At 48.8% G+C, this 21,203-nt stretch overlaps 1 protein-coding gene and 1 long non-coding RNA gene across 2 annotated transcripts in view; one reads left to right on the top strand and one right to left on the bottom strand.

Moving 5' to 3' along the window:
• Positions 1 to 21,203, top strand: part of LOC144729080 (ATP-dependent 6-phosphofructokinase, platelet type-like) — a 66,090-nt gene that overhangs the window by 9,997 nt on the left and 34,890 nt on the right. The window contains exon 3 of the mRNA XM_078608970.1: positions 16,063 to 16,140. Within this exon, the coding sequence (XP_078465096.1) occupies positions 16,063 to 16,140 (78 nt within the window). The remainder of the gene's footprint in view (positions 1 to 16,062; positions 16,141 to 21,203) is intronic.
• LOC144729083 (uncharacterized) overlaps positions 1 to 21,203 on the bottom strand; it is a 133,300-nt gene that overhangs the window by 90,428 nt on the left and 21,669 nt on the right. The gene's annotated exons all lie outside the window — the stretch shown is intronic.

The raw sequence follows: 21,203 nt of genomic DNA, 5'->3' as shown, positions 1-21,203 counted from the left end.
ATGTTTGCATAGACCACAATACCTGCAGTCATAATGCAAACAAAAAAACATAACTCTGATAATGTGCACTGTCCTTGAAGCGTTATGACTGCAGGTATTGTGGTCTATGCAAACATGACTCCTTGTAAAAAGGTGCCAGTTTTGTTGCCAGATAGAAGGGTAAAAAACCAATTATCATATTTTACTGGCAAATGAGGTTCCCATGGTGGAACAAAATAATAGTTAGGATTTATTTTTTGATGCGGAGAGACAATCGTGGGTACGGTATGCAAGTTATTTCGTCACTTATATCATTTAAAGTTTTGTATTTTTTTGCCGCAAACAAGGACCCGTTCCTTCAAGAAAGGGTCCTTTGCCTATAAACATCGGGCAATTCACCAGCATTGATTGGTTCCAGCACGCGTGACACTGCTGATGAGGCACTGAATGTCAAAACCAGCACAGCGCTTTGCTCGTGTTAAGTAAGCACAACGAATGAACCCAATCCAAACTTCCTCTTCTTAGGCAACAGTCTGCACGGGGTCAGCTGCAGGCGATTGTCCTTCTCTCTGTGCTTCTTATTCTGGGCCTCTTCTCTTCTCTATTCAAAACTAAAATAGTTTAGTTTTAACAGTTCACATCCACTCTACCCTCGTATTTCGCTCCGGCGCGTCTTCGCATTTCACCCTCGGTCTGCCTTTACTCCATCCGCCCTGCGAAGGCATCACAAACGAAACTGAGCAAAACTCTGATAAACATTCAGCCCACTACCACCTCTGCCATTTTCACAATTCCATGAATTGTCATGAAACGCGGGTCACAATTCAATCTGACAACTAATTTTGCATTTGACCGTATGTTGCAAGTAGAGGCTCTCTCTATCTCCTAGCCCGCCGAGTTTGTGCAAACCAATTACTTACAACATCTACGGATCGTGGAAAAAAATCGATTATTTCATGCGTCATTTAGTGTGTGTATTTGCGAGCATAATCATCGATATTTAATGAATTCATCGATGCATCGTTACAGTGCGCTTGTTTACAGTATACCAAACGTGCACACGTTAAACAAAACAAATATTCCACACCAGTCATTCCACCTCGGCCGCTGTCCCCGATGACACGCGTGTGATTTAACGATTTAACCCGTGCGGTTAATTCAGGGCGGTAACAAGGCAGCCGGCTTGTTACCGCGCCAAATTTGCCGTCTCACGACGCAAAATGCCACCCCCCACGTGGCCCGGGGTCGCCGTGTCAGGGGTCGAGATTTCTGAGCTCTCCGTGATGTAGGGTCTGTCAGTGGCTTCTCACGAGGGCACGTGCCAGGCAGGGTGCAGGGGTGCACGGGAGGACAGCGCTGTAAATAGTGCGCTCCCACATTTTAAAACGACAATTTTTTTTTTATTTGGCCAGGTAAGGCCCACTGAGCGATGTAGCTCTTTTTCAGAAGCGACCTGGCCACAAGCGATAGCTCAACGAAGTGGCTTATCACGTGGAAATGTAGAGCAGGCAAATAATGTGATCGTGTGTTTCTAAATGTGGAGGGAAAAACCGGAGGACCCGGGGAAAAATCCCTGTGACCACGGGGAGAACGTGCACACTCTAAATATACAGGGGTCAGGGTCGCGATCGAACCTACGACCTCCCGCATACCCGGCGAGGAAGTTAACGTCTCGTTACCCTCACGCCGTTACTGTGGTTTCTCACTTAATTTGGCTGCGTTGTTGGATCTCGGTTCACTGAAAGGTATCTGGGTTTCACGAACTCACAAAAAACTAGAAAATCACTTCATCTGTTTCCACATGAGAGAGTGAGCACAAAACAGCCACATAACAATTACAAACAGCAGTCGTAGTTTATATAGATGTATAGAGAGATAGGCAGATTCACACTTTGACGAAAGTTCAACTTCATACAATTGTATAGTGAAAACTTATGGATGTCTTCCCTCACACACACCAGGGAAGATCATTGGAGAAAAGTGGTGCGGTCATTTTCATCATCAACGTGTTACTCCGGTGCCAGTACTGTATTGCGTGACAATAACAATTAGGTCAGAGTTGAATGCGGAAGAATTAAGCGAAAAACCAAAGTAAGGGTGCCATTGTGGCGAGATGTTAACTACCTCTCCTGGTATACAGGAGGTCGTGGGTTTGATCCCGACCCTGACGCCTGCTGTACATTTGGAGTTTGCACGTTCTCCCCGTGGTCACGTGCATTTTCTCCTGGTCCTCCGGGTTTTCCCTCCTCATTTAGAAACATGCATTTAGAGTATTTGACAGCGATAAATGTCAACATGCTAAGCCACTTTGTTGAGCTATCAATTGTGGCCAGGTCGTTTCTGAAAAATGTCTATAAAGCTCGGTGGGCCTTCCCCGATGAAATAAAATAAAATCTAGTTTGTGGTTTAGTTTATAATGCTACTGCGCACGTGAGTATTCATCGCTCAGTGGGCAGTGACCTTAAAACCCACAGCACCTGACAATTTGCACGACCGATCAGATCTCAATAGAGCTCGCCCATTATCTTAACACACGGATTCACCTACCCTCCCTCCCTGAAATTCCAAGCCGCCCAGAAATCCACGGCCATTTGTGCTTTTAACAACCACACGGGCAGCTTAACACTTCAAAAGGTGGCCGTTTGATCTTGCACCACCGAGTCTGAATCCTGTGACCCAATAAAAGCCCCATGCAGAGAGAGAAAGACAGTATCACTCATCCGCACAAACCATGGCAGATGCGTATACCCAATGCACAAATTGACTGCGGTCATCCAGGACAGACCGTACAACGTCTAACGACGCAATGTCCCCGATCGACAAACACGAAGGAGACATCGCCGCGTTGGTGATACACTCCACTGCTCCTGATGCTGTTGTCCGGCTCGACCACCTGCGTGTCAGATTGTAGTTGCTGCTCTGCATCTGCGTCAGCCGTAAAAAAAGAAGACTGCTGACTAGTGCAGCTTACTCAGTGGAACGGATAATTTTTTGCGCAAACATCGCCTGCTTTGAGCGTGACACGACGGGAAGGTGATCTGTGTTTGCTCTGCCGCCTGAACACAAGCACTCGCACCGGAACACAGATGTTGCTGTGCGGTCGAATGCCCCCGCGCGATGCTCGCATTAGAAATGACTCTGTCTGCCACGATCCAGGCGTGTGATCCCACTCGCATCAGCACAGCCCTCACTGGACAAATGGGCTAATTAACAGGGACGACTTCAAAATCATCGGATTAGGATTAGGAGGGAAACTAACTAAACATTGTTTACTTTGATTACATTTTAATTACACTTTCCGCTAGGTTTTTTGTGGTCGTGCCGCGTCATTATTAGATATGATGTCCGACGTTTCACTCAACGTACCTGGGGGCATTCTTGAGGAACTGCTCGATTCCCGAATTGTTTCGGAGTTTTCCAATGCCATCTCCTTGGGGTAATTCTACAATGCAGGGTGATACACTGTTCGCTGCAGAGCTCCACTTGGAAATGTCTTTGTCGCATTAAATTATGCTGATAGCACAGCTGGAATACAATTATGAAAAATTAAGGTTATAGCTTTATGGAATGAGGAAATGCCCCCTTTAAGCGTTACAGCATTTCACTCCGATAGCTGCTGTGTCCACATCCGGCACAGCTTAGCGGCAGCGCAAGAAAGCCGCCGATATTTATGAGACACTGCACATTATTTGACGATTGTCACAATTTATAAAGAAAAAAAAACCAATTATCCCCGGGGTGCTCGAAGCAATGTGGCTTCTCTCAGAGTGTGGCTGCCCAGTTTGGTTTGTGCGCCGCCTCCGAGCCCAAACGCCGGCTCGGCTTCTGGGAATCTTGCCGGAGTGTTTTTTTTTTATCGAGGCCCTTGGCAACTGTCCGGTTCGATCCCAACCGTGACGCTTGTATATTTAAAACTTCCACGTTCTCCCCATGGTTGTGTGGATTTTTTTTTCTTCTCCGGGTTATTTTTTTTTCTTTTCTCTCTCCACATTTATAAACATGCATTGAAATTATTTGTATTCTTTTGTTTCTATAAATTTCCACGTGATAAGCTACTTTGTTGAGCTATTATTTTTTGGGCCAGGTCACTGATGATAAATAAGTTAATACCTCAGCGGGCCTTATATCCGGTAAGATAAAAATTACTTAATTTAATTTGTATATTTTTAAAGCGATTTGTTTAACATTCCTATACTTTACACTCCTATCGTGTGTGTGTGTTATTTGTTGTCGTCACGTTCTTACCCCGTGCCCCGACTGGACCATCTGTGGGAAAGAGCTTCACGGCTTATCGGATTCCTCCTCCAGTATCAATACCGATTCTGATTCTGACAGGGAAGGCAGCGTGGTGAGGGCTGTGCTCAACAGCACAATGCATTGTGTCGCCCCAAAGTTCTTCTGGCTTTCACGCCAGAAAAAATGTAACCGGAGCAGCCTCTCTCTCTCATCCCAATATCTTGTTGACCTCCGCACGCCCCCCCCCCATTCCCCCCCCCCCCAAACGGATATTATTGTACTTTAATACGTACTTATGTCATTTATATCTACAGAGGGCATTAGGGCCATGTGGGTGCGCGGGGTGAGTCTGACAGGGAACGGATGATTCATCCAGGAATGGGCGCGATTGATTTATTTCGCATTGCCTTCGAGCTCTGTTTATTTTTAACGGCAGGATCACGATGGTCAGTCACAAGGAGTTTCTTGTGAAAGTTCCCATACAAATAGAGTTCCTGCAAAAATGCTTTTAAAATAAACATTTGGCGAACCGTGTGCTCGTGAAGTGTACATAATTTACATTTAAGTGTGTGGCATGTTTGAAGTAATTCTGTACTTTGTACGTTAAATATATTGAATTGATTTATATATACATAAACACATTATTCCTGACACATTTAAATTAATCTCATTCCCGTAACCGGGTGACAGCCGACTGAGATCATATATTACTTTTGGAAGGGAAATACGCATTTATCTTGGACTTCTTTCGCACCGTACGTAGCCAACCGTGCTAATCGGAAGTACGGAAGGACAACAAACTAAACACAAAAAGCCAGTTTTAAAGACATGAGTTTTCAATCCAGATTTAAAAGTGCAAAGCTCCAGTGGTTTCTTAATGCTGGCAGGAAGAGCGTTCCAGACAGCCGCAGAAGCGCATCTGAAAGCGCGCGATGATGCAGTGGCCAGCCAACAGCCGCTGCAAGGATGAGCGGAGTTTGCGTACTGATGTATGCTCCTCGATGCAATCAGCAAGCTGTTTTTGTTTATTTGTGGCAAGTACTTCGCGTGTAATGAGTGCGACCTTATAATGTGTTCGTTCGGCAAAAGATACGAACGGTTGCACAAATTAGTGGCACATAATTCCGAACTGTTGGACTTGGACACTGATGACTTTCAGTTTCATTTATTAGGTATGGCCCTGTGAGCCATGAGGCTCTTGACTCGGGTGCAACCGCAACAAACAAATCATGAACAAAGAAACATCTTAAAGTGACGTTTCGCAACAGAAACATCCAGGAAAAAACAGTAAAAATCTTTCAAAAAAAAAGCACCGTACATCAACGCTGGTGTGACTACCACGAGAAATTACTCCTCCAAACCACTAGAGAAACAAAGCCATCTCTCTTCAAAGTAACAAAGTAAACAAGCAGAAACTACGTCTTTCTCCCGAAGTCTGTCTCTCCGGTTTAAATAAATAAAAGTTATTTATTTACATATCCCATCGACCACACGGCCTTCTGGGAGTGACATTTTTCAGCAGCACTGCTTTTACGAATTGGCTCAGTGCTGAGCCTGTCACCATTCGGCTTGTCCACCTGCCTTTCGTAAATCCACTGCTAGATGAAAGCCTCCTCAAGCCATGCCAGTAATGGGGGTTGTTTGAGTGGACTTCTCAGTAAATGTGGTAAAAAAAAAACTTGCATGCACTCAAGATTAGAATCGATAATTAATCGATGGATCAGCCTGTTTGCTTTTGTGCTGGGCAGTGTTCACTGCTTCGGAATGTCTCTCCCCTGGGCTTGACGACGCAAGAACAACATCGGCTCCCTTCCTCTATTAAACTACGGCAAGCCCAGTCCTGCAGTCCCAGCCGCAGCCACATCCGCCCCCCATTGTGGAATTTAGATTGATGCTGCTCATTTACGCTCCTCTGAATTCCCGCTGCATTCCTGCTCACAGTGCCGCGCCTGTTGCCGGGCCTGAGTTTGTAATTTTCTCCGTGCTGTGCCGCTTGGTTACGAGACGGATTATTGGTTTTACTGGCTGTTGTGTTAAATCAGCTTAGCTATCTGTGCGCCGATCAATCTACAGTGTAAAATCACTGTGGCCATTTTTTGTTTATGGATTGAGTCAGGAATCGAACCCAGGCCCTCCTTGCTGAGAGGCACAAGTGTCACCACTGTGCCCAGAATGCATCTGTTCATCTTGCATGCCCGCCACAGTCGGTTAAATTATTGATAGATCAGCGTGCTGGTTTTTTTGGTGGCAGCCATCAGCTGCTGGAACTGAATATCCCTCGCGACATCTGAGGGTACGCTGTGAATTCTTAATGAAGGACACGGGGTCTGGCATAAACACTTGGCAAGAGAAACCGGCCGAATCAAACCTCTAGAGATTCCCTCGTCAGATTCCTACCGCCACGCCTCAACCTTTGTTTGGATCACCAACACCACCTCTGCCATAATACACCCCCCAAAAACATTGTATTATGGATATTGGTCGCGAAAGCCTACGTGTTAAACCACTTCTGCCACTCGTGACATTTTCGGCCGTGATCGAAAAGCCACGGGGGAATAATTTGTGTCATTTAAATAACTTTGTTACTATATCTGTAACAGCTTTCTAAGTCTTTAAAGTGTTATTATTATTTTGTACGTACGTATGTGGAACTTCTTTCGCACTGTACGTAGCCAACCGTGCTAATTTTACACGCAATAATGACAATTTATTTCAGATTCGAATTCGGGTCAACATTCATGAGGTTGGGCGATTCATATTTTCTGTCGATAATGCACCTCACAGTTTTAAATGTTGTAATCATCATTATCATCAGCGGCGGAAGCCATTGTCAATCCACTGCTGGATGAAGGCCTCCCCAAACGGCTGCTACCTCTCACAACCCTGCGATGTAAGATCCACCAAGCTCCTGCATGAGGTGACTTCATGGCCACATCCCCTCGCTGAATGTCATCTTGGATGCGTACCATTCCTTGGCTGCCACTCCCTCATCATCATCATTATGATTGCTGACCATCGGCCATCGTCCCTTCTAGGCCCGTGACTAGTCCTGCCCAAACCCACTTAACATGTCTTAAGCGTTTGAATTATGTCATTTGACCTACACGTGTTAATTCAACCAGCACCATCAGTGCTGGTTGGCTGCCACAAAAACATCAAAACGAGTCAACTTTGTGGAAACGACTTTTTTTGTTTTATCTTGATAGCCAAGGTGAAACTTTGTATACTTTGCTTTGGAATGCAAAGACGAAAAGATTCGCTTCCTTGAAACTGAAAGACCTGGGGGATATTTGCAATTCAAAACATATCTGCGGTGCCTAAATATGCCCTCCTAGACGCATGCGCTATCTCTCGTTGTTTCCCGTATTAGATTTCTGTTTCAGAAGTCGTAAAAAAATGGGTGTGGATTTCAAAATCACGCTGTTAGCAATCATTAAACACACACACACACATGTACTGTATAGAAAGATAGTGCGTGTGTGTGTCTCTGAGGAGTGGGGAGCGGTAGTGCAGCAGTTAGCACGCTGCGCTACGAACCCGGCGACCCGAGTTCGATTCCAGCTCACAGTCAGAATCAGAATCCTTATCCTTGTGAGAATATTTTTTTTATCCTGGAGAAATCCGATGAGCTATGAAGCTCTTTCACAGATGTCCAGTAGTTCACAGATGTCCAGTCAACATCGGTGACGAATATCTAAACTGACCCTGGGCATCCGCAAGGTTGACTCAGCCTGACATGAGTACCTGGTGCCGTGTGTACACATCAGCACTGGGCCAACAAAGGCGGCCGGGCGTGGTGCTGGCCACCTGCCCTCCTCGTGTGCCTTGCTGGCCAGAAGAGGTGCTCGCTAAGAACACTTGCCCCAACATTCTGTTGAGGCTACACGGGGGAGCTTTGCATTTGTTTAAAGAGAGTTTTGCACGATGTGAGTAACAGGCAGCCCGATTTTTGAATCTCCCGTTCCCCGCAAACCAAATTTTAAAAGCTAACCGTGCCGCAGAGAGTACAAACACCCGATACGATGGGATCGGGTGCATCCGGGACGGATCGACGGCGCTCATTTGTGCACACGGGGTCACACAATTGGCACGGTTGTCCGTTCCGATTCCTTCAAAAAGTTCCTGCTTGGGGCCAACTGCTCGCGCGACGGAGTCCACGGAGAGAGGAAACGCAGCGAGTGGGGAAGCGGTTTTCATCGCCTCACCTGCACGCCTTCGAGTCGGCAGACACGCTCCGCCGGGCGCAAAGAAGCAGCTGGATCAGACACCGCGAGAGTCACGTGGGAGCCACCCAACCCGCGTGTGCTGCACGGGGCACCCCCAGCATCCTTTGACGAGCCGTGCCACGTAGAGCGACAGGCGCAGGGCTTTACAGTTTGAGGCCCCCCCCCCCCTTATTAGGCGATGGCTCAGCGTGTTTTATGCATGGAACGCTCCTCTCTCAAATACTATTGTCAATCTCCCACCCCCCCGCCCATAAATTGGGAGGTTGCTCCTTCTCCCCTGCTGTTCTCAAGGTCTCGATCACCACCCCCCCCCCTGCCCTTAGCTGTTTGCCAAGCTGACTCGCTTCGGCCCGGTTCAAGTTGAGGCATAAGACGTCTGCCTCCTGCGCCTCCTCCTCTTCTCCTTCCACGCGTTTGTCCCACTCACGTGGGTGTGCCGCTGTTCTTGCCAACCTTCTCCACGCTGCCCTGTCCTGCGCCATCTCTCGTTCTATCCAAGCTCAACACTGGTTAGCTTCCTACGTCCGATAAGACCAGGCACATTGCAAGCGTATTTGAACATGGGAGCTATCATAAATGCGATCTAGCTGTATAATGCATATTCAAGCACAATTTCTCCGAAACACTGCTCTCTCACAAGAACAGTATGAACCACATGTGTGTGCGAGGGGGGGGGGGGGTCATTCTATAGGATTAAGTCCACTTGGAGTGTACGGTCATGGAACATTGGAGCTTCGACAAACAGATTAAAATCACCACCAGGGTCAAGTGCCTGCGCACCCTCCTCCGCTGCGAGCAAAAGCATCGATGATAATCACGATTATTACATCATGTATTTAGCGAGGAACGTATCATCGAGGCTCAATGCAGTTTTTGTTGTTGTTTTGCACGAGGAGGGTCCTTCTACATTTGGATGTTTGGCGGAAACCCCCACCCCCCATTGTGGAGCGCTTCGCCGTGTGGGAGGAAACCAGAGGACCCAGCGAGCCAAGGAGGGCCATTACTCAATTGATCCAATGCAAAGACAGCCTCAGGAGAGCGTTTGGACCAAATCTCAAACATTGCACCTTGTATCCTTCGCAGCCTCATCTCGACTGGAACGCCATAATAATTTAATAATTATTATTTATTGGCCATAGCGTACATCGTCAATCATCATCCCAACTTTATTGCCTGTGGTTGCCTCTTGACTTTTAACTTTGACCTGCATTGGGATGTGCCCAATCGCATCGGATGTTGGAAGCTAAGCAGGTTTGGGCCTGGACAATGTTTGGATGGGCGTCCACCACCATGCATAATAGGTGCTGTTGGCTGCTGTGTTGGCGACTATTGTCAGCCGAGGGCAGTGAAGCAAACGCCACTGTTGTACCGTACTATGCTCCAATGTCCTCACCTTCACCAACCCGCACTAACCAGCACAGTGCAGTGAAATAACCCCCACAACACACACGGCTAGGGGATGCCCTCATCCAACAGTGGATTGACAAACAAACGCTTTACAATTGATTCTTATGGCGGTACCCCGGGGTACCAAATAACACAAAATGACCGAGGCAATTAAATATTTGATTTCTGGGACACGATTATTTTCCAGGGGTGTACTTCACTCCGCGACCGGGGTACCAATCAATCCGACATCAGTGCCACTCCGCGATGTCGAAACGCAGCGAGGACGATTGCGCCGAAACCCTCAATGCTCATACGCACCGTGGTGGTGCATCGTGTACAGCTCGTCGAGATGAGTCGATTGCCGCATCGCCGACCATCAACAGACTAAAGATGACCGCATCACGGACATGATGCGAGAGCCGGGGTACCACCATAAGGTTAAATTACACCACCACGTGACGGCCTGAGAAGAAGGCCCTCCATCCAGCAGTGGATACACAATGGTTGATGAGGACCATCACGAAAATGAGAGAAGAAATATAACTCCGTGTGGGGGGGGGGGGGCTCCTGAAGGAGGAACGAGGGTGCTAAGAAAAGATTAAACGAAGGAGTAGAATTACTGGGAAGGGCCGCATCAGTTGCCCTCGCCTACCTACCCCCCCCCCCCGCTACATCCACGGTCGCCACCTGCCTGCCCTCATTTGTTGTCCTTCCCCCGCACCTCCGATGAGCACGGTTGGCTACGTACGGTGGTGCGAAAGAAGTTCCGCATACAACGCATGCACAATAGACACACCGTCCGGGTTTAACCTGGGACGATCCGTGAATTTGCATCTGCGTTTCGGGTGGCAGGAGTTGATTTAATTTGTCACGGGGACTGCTAACGTGACTGCCGGTAGCAGATCCCGTGTGAGAAATACGTCCGGGTTTGGCATGCGGTGGTGGCAGCCCCCCCCTCCCCCAATGTGCACTTTGCCACGTCCCGAACCAAGCAGCATCCCGAGCGCGTCAATCACTCGTTCGTGCTACGCTCGGCCTACGACGAGTCGTCGGCACAGCGTCTCGATGAGGAATGGCCCTTGTGTTCACTCCGTGGGCAGCGTGCACCGCAGACACACAGTTTAGCGTGTACACCGCATGTTTTATATGCACACCTATTTATTTGATTAATTTTCATATTCCCTGGATGCTTCAAGCCACATTCGGCTTTGTTTTCGTCTCTTCTCCGAAACAGTATTCTCCATCACAGACATCACGACACTCAGCTAATGCCATTTATCTCATAAACAGCTACCATGGTGACCTTGCTATCAAACGTACCTGCGATCTAGAAATAAAAGGCTCGAAGAAAACCAAGAGTGGCATTCGATACCCATGGTGGTACCAATAAACCATTCACCGCTCATGGCGGTACCATTTTCGTATAAACCATATTCAGACCAGCGGCTCAAAGAGCAAAACGCAGCTCGCCATGTCCCCACGCCACCACCAATGTGACCCGAGATGTCCTCGCCTTGTCAGCCACAAGTCGCTTTGCCCACGGTGTAAATTTAGCCCCCGGCGATGCCGCCAAAGGCCAAGGCCCGGCGAGACCACAACGGAGAGACCACAACGGCGAGACCACAACGGTGAGGCCACAACGGTGAGGCCACAACGGCGAGGCCACAACGGTGAGGCCACAACGGCGAGGCCACAACGGCGAGGCGCTCCGTCTCCACTGGGGTCCCCCGAGAGCCGACGACGTCAAATGAGCAGGATGGGGCACGTCGAGTTTGAGGGATGTAGATTCAACCTCCCCAGCGATTCATGCCTTGTGGGAAAATAATAATAATGATGATAATTATCTCTCTCTCTCTGAACGTCTGTGGCATTCGGCCACAGTTATAACTGATGAGTGGCAAAGGCGCAGCCCTGCAATTGCCGGCTCGCGCCACTGCTGACGAAAGGGCTTCCCCACCCTAGAGCCGTTCTTAGACGGTACTTGGCCTACTCTTCCGCGCTGGACAGTCGTCGTGGAAGACGTGGGAGTACCCACACTTGACCCCTCCACATGCGACCTATCGACTGACTCGCTGCGGTGAACACATTTATACTGCTGCCTGGACAGAGGCACACTGCAGGGGGTGGGGGGGGGGGCGGTGGGGGGTGGACTTGAGAAACTTTTGCCCCACTGTGTCGGCCGCCGTGCCGGAGAGGTCGAATCGAACCGATGGCCTCTGGAGTGCAGGTCCAGCACGCCGCGGACCGATGCGCCACGCAGCGGCGTCCCTGGATCTGTGAAAGCGCCCCGCGTGATGTTTCTTTGCTTCGTGGGAAAGTAACAGGCGTCTCTTTGAGCTGTTGCGGCATTAGCCGTGATGATAGCAGCGGTTGAAAAATCTCAAGCCCGTTTTTTTTTTGGGGGGTGGTGGGGTGGTGTTGGTGGTGGTTAGGTTTTTACGGGAGCCACCGCCTTCCACTGTGGTGGCAGCCAACTGGGCGTGCGCGCTCGCAATGAGAAACCACGCTCATTCTCCGCCCGGGGGCTGGTTGTCGAGCAACACAAAGAACAACAACACAAAGAACAACAACACAAAGGGGAAAGGCATCGCCCCACGAACGCGCGCTCGTGGACGTGCGGGCTCGTTCAGCTCGACGGGTCGCGGACGATTTTGTTTGTGGCCACCGCACGCGGTAGATGCCGGCCGTGGGCCATCAAGCGAAAAGCGTCCCCCGATGTGTTCACGTGTTTGTTTCTTGGCTGACGGCGAACAAGCGGTGCGTCGCGGCGACCTTTGTTTTGCTCGCGAGCGGTGTCCCTCCGTATAATTGCGCTTTCGGGAAAAAAAAATGATGGCCGCAACCGCATTTTACACGCCAGGGCTTCGCACTGCAAGGGGAAAAGGCGCGTCGGGCAATCGCGCAGACCGCCATGTGGCCACGAAGCTGAACGTGACCTTGAGCTTCGTGAAGGTTGAATATGCTGCGTCTGCGCGTACGTACACGCGGGCGTGCGTCACAAGGCGTTGCTATGGCTGCATTAAGAAGCTGCGTCGCCCCGGCCTCCCTGTCTCTGCGCCCTCACCAACAGCGCTCCCCCACCCACCCTTTCCCATCTCCGCCAAATCCCTGGGGGGGGGGGGGGTCTGGGTTGGCCCCCGTTAGGGTCCCCGCTTAGCCATCGCGGTTTCCTTTCCCAGGCCCACGGGCGTGGAGGCATCGATCATTCAGCCCGCTGCGTGAAGTGAAGGGGCAGCGTTTCAACCCTTCATAGATGCAACGGCGCCGGCAAATATTTCACTTTGCCTCGAGTCGTGTTGAGTGCAGTCCGATATTCGCTTTCTCCTACGGTGTGAGATGTAGAAAAAAATGTTAAGGGCGTTAAATGTCTATTTGCAGTTTCGCATGAAATGTGTGAGATTGGGGGGCGGTGTGTACCGCTTAGCGCTACGCTGCGCTACGAATCCGGCGACCCGAGTTCGATTCCCCCTCACAGCCACCATCTGAACCGTTCCAAGGCCTCAAGTGAGCGCCTGGTGCGGTGTGTGAACATCGCCACTGGGGAGACAAAGGCGGTCGGGCGTGGTGCTGGCCACCCACCCCCTCGTGTGCCGTTCTGGCCTTCATAGGTGCTCGCTAAAAGCACTTCCCCCAACAGTCTGTTAAGGCTACACGGGGAAGTTTTGTCTTTGTGTGATTCTTTTCAATATTGGGCAAGTTTGACGACGGTTGAAACCAATCAATGACGTTGAAATGTTCGATTAGACTCGCTTAATTTCACTTCACAGTTGATTTGTCATTTCGATGCCACGGTGCGTATGTATAGAAGTAGGGACAGCAGTAGCAATTAGCACGGTTGGCTACATACGGTACGAAAAAAAGTTCAACATGCATACAGTGGCAAGTGCATTGTGTTACAAACCAGGCAGCGTTCATTCTATTTCTGGCCACAGCTCTCATCAGCGGAGGGTGATCTGGTCATAGACCCCTCCCTGTCACCCACTTTCTTCACCAACCCCGCATTGGCCAGCGTGGTGAAGTATGGTCAAGCAACCGCCATGACAGGCACAGCATGGGGAGGCCTTCATCCAGCAGCGTAGCGCTCACATAGGTTAAGGGTGCAGCCCTGCAATTGCTTGCTCACATCCACTAGAGGGAGCTCTAGAGAGCCCCTCTGCAGAGGTGTTTGGCCTACTCTTTCACGCTATAACAGGACGGGAAGAGCGCACAAATGAGCAATCACATTGGGAGGCATTTTTACCTTAATCGTTTGATGAAATATAAATGAGATCTTCCGAGTGCACATAGAGGGATGGGGAAGCGATACGAGTCATCTCAGCAGAAAGTAAGCCACAGACGGGCAGAAAATACATTCCTGTGATGATTGCACCGGTAGCTGCTGACACTTCGCATCGGTCACACAAACCACCCAGCGGCGATGACACATGCCACAAGAATAGCCCCGACACCCGCAGAGCCCGCAGGACGTCCTCTGGTGCAGCCTCGAGTGCGCCCTTCTTCTCGTCCTGCGATGCCCGGCGAGAGAGAGAGAGTGGAAGTCTCCTGTCTCAGTGACACAGATCCCATCAGCAAGTAGCGCAGACCCAGAGCGCAACTCTTGCTGAATGGCGCCGTCGCTTGCTAAACCCCTGACGCTCTCTGGCGATAAGCCACGGATAAGCCATAGTTGTAGTCCTCTCCATTGTGTTGCCGGTAGAGGCCGCACATGAATGAATAATGTCGTGCCGCTATTTGTTTTGTGTTCGGTTCACGCGATGGGCAGCAGTGGTCGTTTGCGGTGTTTCGCGCACCGCACGAGCCCTGCACACTCGAAGGGTGAATTGTACAGTGGAGCCCTAATTCGGAATCTTTATCCTGGAGGAATCCGATGAGCCGTGAAGCTCTGTTTTACAGACGTCCAGTAATTATCACATGTCCAATTATCCGGGGCCCTATTACCCACACGAGTCCTATTGTCTGCGGCAGCTGTAGGGTTCGCATACATTATTATCCACAAACCTTCCTGTTATTTTCGGTTATCCATAATTTTACCCAAAATGCATAACACAGCAGCTTCCTAATACGCGTGAGTTTTACTCCACATTAAGAGGAATCGCACAGAAAATTATTCCTATTATCTGCGAGGTGAATTTTCATTTATTATGAGAATTCAGCAATAAGCATTTTTGAATGAAATCGTTCGTTCGTTCGTTTCTCAATCCGCTTGCCCTGACAACGGACTCGAGCTCTTCCCGATGAATTCCCAGGCGTTCCCCGGCCATCCGAGCGACATAGTCCCACCAGCGTGTCTTCGGCTGGCCCCGGGGTCTACGCCCAGTGAAGGATCGTAACCTTATCATGGTGGTGGAGTTTGTGTGTTCCGTTGACCCTCAGAGCTATGTGGCCTGGAGTCTTGTACTCCTGCTCGGGTCTCTGCTGGCGAGCAGGTCTGGGGGGATGTTCCAAACAAATAACGGTTCAAACAAAAGTCTCTTATGAATGGTTACGAAATAAAAAAAAAATCATAAAACCTCGTCCTGACAAGGTATACCGGGACACCCACCAGCCCCCCCACCGAGCCAGGCTTGGGGGTGGTGTTCGCCGGAAAGCGCCTGGTGTGCCGAGTGAGCCACGTATAACTAGGTAGGGCCCAGTCCGAAATGCCTACGTGGTGCGTCCTGTGCGTCCAGCATCCGCAGGATAAAGGGTGAGGCGTGGTTGCGATGACAGCATGGCAGGGAGAGGGATGGTCTCAGACGGACTGGACCTTGGCGATGGATGAAATTGTTTATTATTGTAAATTATAATGGTATTGTTACATGGCTATAGAAGCGATAATCTCAGATACAGACCACGCGTTAACTACCTCGCCTGATATGCAGGTTATGGGTGAGATCCTGGTCTTGCTGATACCTGTATATTTGGAGTTTGCGTGTTCTCCCCGTGTTCGTGTGGATTTTTCTCCACATTTAGAAACACGCGTTTAGAGTATTTGGCTGCAATACATTTCCACGTGATAAGCCACTTCGTTGAACTATCATTTGTGGCCAGGTCACTTCCTAAAAAAGAGCAACATAGCTCAGTGCGCCTTACCTGCAAAAATAGCTAAATGTTTTATACGTTTTTAGTTTAGTATAAAGTGGCGCATCAAACAGTCAGGACCAAGAACCGTGTTATTCACAAACCAATCTGCCAGTGACTCTCAACCGTCCATCGCCTCTCCTCTCTGCGCCCATGTGTGTTTGTTTTTCAGGGCTACCAAGGGATGGTGGACGGAGGAGATAACATCCGAGAGGCGACATGGGAGAGCGTCTCTGGCATCCTCCAGCTGGTGGGTGCCGTGTGTCATCGGCAGGATCTGGTCGTTTGCTAATGTGGGGGGGGGAGGGACTAGGTCACCTGTGAAATAACAGACACGTGTTCTAGGTTCTTCCGGTAAAGTCACGTAGAAGTAATAAAATAATATTATTTTATTACTTCCCTTCTACGTGACTTTACCGGAAGAACCAAGAAGATGAATCCCTGCAGTCACGAAAGCTTTAAATCGAAACAGACACGTGGTAAAGTAAAAAAAAATTCTTAAATATATCATTCAGGCCCCTGCTTTGGTTGAGTTTGTGTTTTTTTTTGGGGGGGAGGGCAAGAGTCTGCTAAGGGTGCAAGTTGTCTTAGGCGTGTACGGAGAGTGCCATCCTCAATGGCAGCAGCGTTCAAAATGCACACCAAGGAAGCCAGGCGACACACAGGAGCACTGTGGCAAATTAAACAACAGCGGGGCCTTCTCTGGGGGAAAGGGTGGCCAAATGGTGCCACGTCCACACCACTTCGTTGACCCATAGTGCGTCGACCGACACAGCAACAATCGATGCCTGGGATAAATGAATTCATCAGCGGATTGACAAATCAATGTTTTTGCCAACACAAAGATAAAGATCGCCAGTAGAGCCTTAAGATACTGTAGGAGCAAGTGCTGTTAGCGAGCACCTATGAAGGCCGGCACAGCCCACGAGGGGGTGGGTGGCCATCACCATGCTTGGCCGCCTTTGTATCCCTAATGGCGATGTTCACACACCACACCAGGTCCTCATTTGAGGCTAGCTCGACTTAGGGTAGGCCCAGGACTGGTTCAGATAATCCTCACTGGTGTTGATGTGAGTGGAAATCTAACCCGGGTCGTAGCACAGCACGCTAACTGCTGCACTACTCCTCCCCAAAACGCACGCACGCACACACACAGACACGAGAGAACAGTCTTCATTCAAACAGCAACCTACTTCCTCCACTGCCTCATAAAGGCACCTCTGTATTGCCACGAAGGGTGTTGCACGCATGGTCTTGCCTCATGGCAACGCGGTGGAATTGTACTGCAGTGGCAAGCGCCTCACTCTTCACGTTGTTTCTTTTGCAAGGCAGACCTGAGAAAGAATCATTTCTGTGACCTCTACCAGGTATTTTGGGGCGAGAGCGGTGGCACAGTGGTTAGCGCACCGTGCTTTGAACCCAGCCATCTGCGTTGGATGGCCCAGCCACGGCAGACATCTAAACGAGTCCTGGGTCTCCCACCGTTGCCATCCGAGTATGAGGAAGTATGGTCAAACAACCCCGAATGTGACGGACACGACACGGAAGTAATATTTGGTCACCCAGGTCTCTCTGACAAATGAGACAATCCTGGTCCCTTGAAATCTCATCCGGTTGAAGAAACACACTTTAAACTTAAAGGTCTTCATCCAGAAGTGGACTGACGAAGGCTGATTCGGTAGGACTAGATATTGACTGTGGTACGATGGGTGAGGTGTTCTTGCACTCGATGTCACTGAAAATTCACTTCCCTGTTCTTCGTCGCTTCTATCAGCAACCACATCAGGCACACGCCCAACACAAAACTTCCAAGACTTGTCAGCCGCTCGAATTCTCTTGCAGTGAACCATTCTTTAAAAAAAAGCCCTCGAGCAAGAAAAGGGCATTTTCCATGTTATGAAAAGCAGGAAGTATTTTTTTGTTATTTCGCTAGAAACCACCAGTGGTGTAAGAGGTGGCGCAGTGGTGGGCTCACTGTGCCGTGAACCCAATGCACTGAATATAAGAATAGGTTCTACCTTTTCTGGCAATAAAACAGGTGTTAAGAAGTTAAAATATATATACTTGTTCACCACAAGTATATGTGGTTAATGCAGACACGATTCTTTGCAAAATGTTTCAGTTTGGTGTTTTAACGTCTTAACACAACTGTTTTATTGCCAGAAAGGGTGAAACCTATTCTTATTTTTTGATACTGGAGAGGGAGGTCAAAATGAACTGAGATTGAATCACGGCCACGGCCGAAATCGGCGACGACCGCTAAAGCAACCCCACCGCCATGATGATCGCCACGGTGCAGGGAGGCCTTCATCTAGCAGTGGATTGACGACAGAGGACTGTACATTATTTCATGTCATCCATAGACCACTGGAATCTCCAACATCCTCGTGTCGAACACTCCTGCAGGGGTGGTGGCAGGTTTCTCTGCGGATTTGCTGTAAAGCTCGATGATGATGTCCGACGTTTCACCCCACCCACTGGGAGCTTCTTCAGGAATCTCGATTCAGTTGCAGAACAGCGCGTAGTTAACAACCCAAACATCGGGGTGGGGGGGGGGTTCATCGGGCGCCTTGGACACAGCCCGACCTTACCGCCACCGCGTGTGTGTGTACATTTTAAAGAAAACCATTGTTTGCCAAACAAACAATGTGCACTGTATAAAAACAAACAGTGTCCCTGGCTCAAATATAGCCAGCAGCAGCAGCATCACATCAATACAGGACCACGGACACACGCCCTGAATGCCGAAGGCGAATGTTTAGGGTAAATTGAATGTTTTTTTTTTACATTTAGTTGTAAGTTGGCCAAAGCAAAGCCGTTGGACAACCAAGGGGCAGTTTTATTTATTTTTTCAAAGTAACTTTATTATTTTAATAAAATGTGGGCACAGCTGTCCAGCCGGCGGGGCGTTGGAAGTCAGGAATTCGTGCGTTTCATCGCATGTTTGAAAAGTGCGGTCTTGGGCGAGAAATTCAATTGTCAATTATTTTTAGCCATGATTACTCGCGAGGAATCACTTGCGGGTGACAGATTGCTGAGATCTCAGGGGATGCTTAATGACCTTTAAGCAAAAATGAGCGGTCGAACGATCGATTTCAGTGCCCTTTCCTCGTCTTTGCGAACATTTATCATCGCTTGCAAAACACCCGAAGGCATTATAACGGTGCTCACAAGCATCACCGCCGTTATCAGCCATGGTCAATCCACTGCTGGATGAAGGCCTCTCCATCTCTCACAATCCCATGCTGTGCTAACCCACCTAGCCGCCACTGCTGCTGCACACGAGTCGATGCCGTCACTCAAAATTCTCAGTGAGCGTCCTCTCACGTGGGCTCCATTCCTTGGGTGCCTCTCCCTGTTCACTTATCTTGACCGGGGGGGCTGGGGGGGACAGGTCGGAAACCAAAATAACAAGAAGGGCCGCAATGCACGCGGTGAATACGAGACGGTGATCCGGAGAAAAGAAAGTCACGAATCAGCGGTCCTTAAAAAGCCGCATGTGGATCTTGGGCCGGTTGCGTTTGCCGACCCCTAGTCTCGACCATCGGGCCTTTGTGCCCATCTAGCGACGCGTCCTGCCCAAGGCCGTGTACTTTTCCTCAACAGTTTGAAGGATTTTATTTTAATTTAAAGCTTTCGTGACTGCAGGGATTCATATTCTTGGTTCTTTCGGTAAAGTCACGTAGAAGGGAAACTATAAAATAATAAAAATTAAAACAATAAAAATTCTAATTTTTTTTATGTTTTTATGTTTGTATTATTTCATTGTTTCCCTTCTACGTGACTTTACTGAAAGAACCAAGAATAGTTTGAAGGATGCCACCATCGTGACATCATTTCAAAGGCGACAGTCGACTGAGATCAAACGTCGCCTTTTCGAGGGAGAGCTGGACCACAGAGCAACACACGTGTAAACACGTTCACTGACATTGACAATAATTCAGAGTTCCCAGCGATAAAGTACGAGGCAAGGTAGGGATTATATCCCTCCTGTGGGTTTGCTGAGAATTATGAAAATCATTTGGTGAACCTGCTTTGGCAGTGGTGCACGAGCACAATCGACGACAAAAGGGTAATTCATACATCTGTCAGTAACACTGGGTGTGGCATTGAAAGGCAAAATATAGATGACGTTTCAGGTGATGGTCCTTCTCTATTTGTGTGCTGTGAGTCAGGGACATTTCCTTTTATGGTAACACAGCGTTATTGACGAATGTAGTATTTTTTTTATTTTACCAGGTAAGGCGCACTGAGCTATATGGATCTTTTTCAGAAGTGACCTGTCCACAAATGATAGCTCAAACAAAGTGGTTGATCACGTGGAAACTTATAGCAGTCAAAGACTCTAAATGCATACTCTTTGGTTCTTTCGGTAAAGTCACGTAGGTATAAATTATTTTATTTTGTACCTACGTGACTTTACCGAAAGAACCAAAGAGTATGGATTCCTGCAGTCACGAAAGCTTCAAATCAAGACTCTAAATGCATGTTTCTTCTAAATGTGGAGGGAAAAACCAGAGGGCCCAGAGACAAATCCACGGGAGAACATGCGAACTCCAAATATACAAAGTCAAGGTCGGGAACGAACCCAGGACCTCCTGCATGCCGGGCGAGGTAGTCAACATCTCCCCACCGCGACACGTGGTTGTTCGTGGGTGCAGAAATGTTGCCCGTCTTGTACGACAAGTGCGGTGAAGGGATTTGAATTCCTACGCTTGTCCCCACCTCGTGGAGGCCCTTCCCGCTAGCAGTGGCGTGACCAGGCGATAGCTTGGCTGCAATTTCACCTTTTACCCTTGTTCATTCAAAACAAATGCTACGCAAGTCGAAACAACGTTTTTGCATATGTCAGAATGGATGCGGGTGCATGTCAGGATATAGCCAAATCGTTTGTGATTACAAAAAAAAATCTACTTATAAATGAAATATATAATGAACACGATGCCCCATCCTATCACACCTCTATGATGAAAAACGTGGACGCCAGTTTGTGGAAAATTAACCGCCCTAACTGTCCACCAAGCCGGATAAAAGTACGTGCCACAGATCGTCGATTGGCAGGTCGTGTGTGGTGGGTAAAGTGTGGGTGCTTCCTAGCGTGGAGGAGCAGGCCCAAATACCCTCGAGGGAGAGAGGCTCTCTAAAGATCCTCTAGTATATTTGGAGTTTGCATTTATTTAAAACTTCCATGTTCTCCCTGCGGTCACGTGCATTTTTATCCAGGTGCTCACTGTTTTCCCTCCACATTTATAAAGGTACGGTGAGAGTATTTGGCCGCTATAAAAATTTGCACATGTTCAGCCACTTTGTCTA

The sequence above is a fragment of the Lampetra planeri genome, chromosome 31, assembly GCF_965212315.1.
Source record: "Lampetra planeri chromosome 31, kcLamPlan1.2.h2, whole genome shotgun sequence".
Lineage (NCBI taxonomy): Eukaryota > Metazoa > Chordata > Hyperoartia > Petromyzontiformes > Petromyzontidae > Lampetra > Lampetra planeri.
Note: the sequence above shows the minus strand (reverse complement) of the source record. Positions and strands in the feature narration are given on the sequence as shown.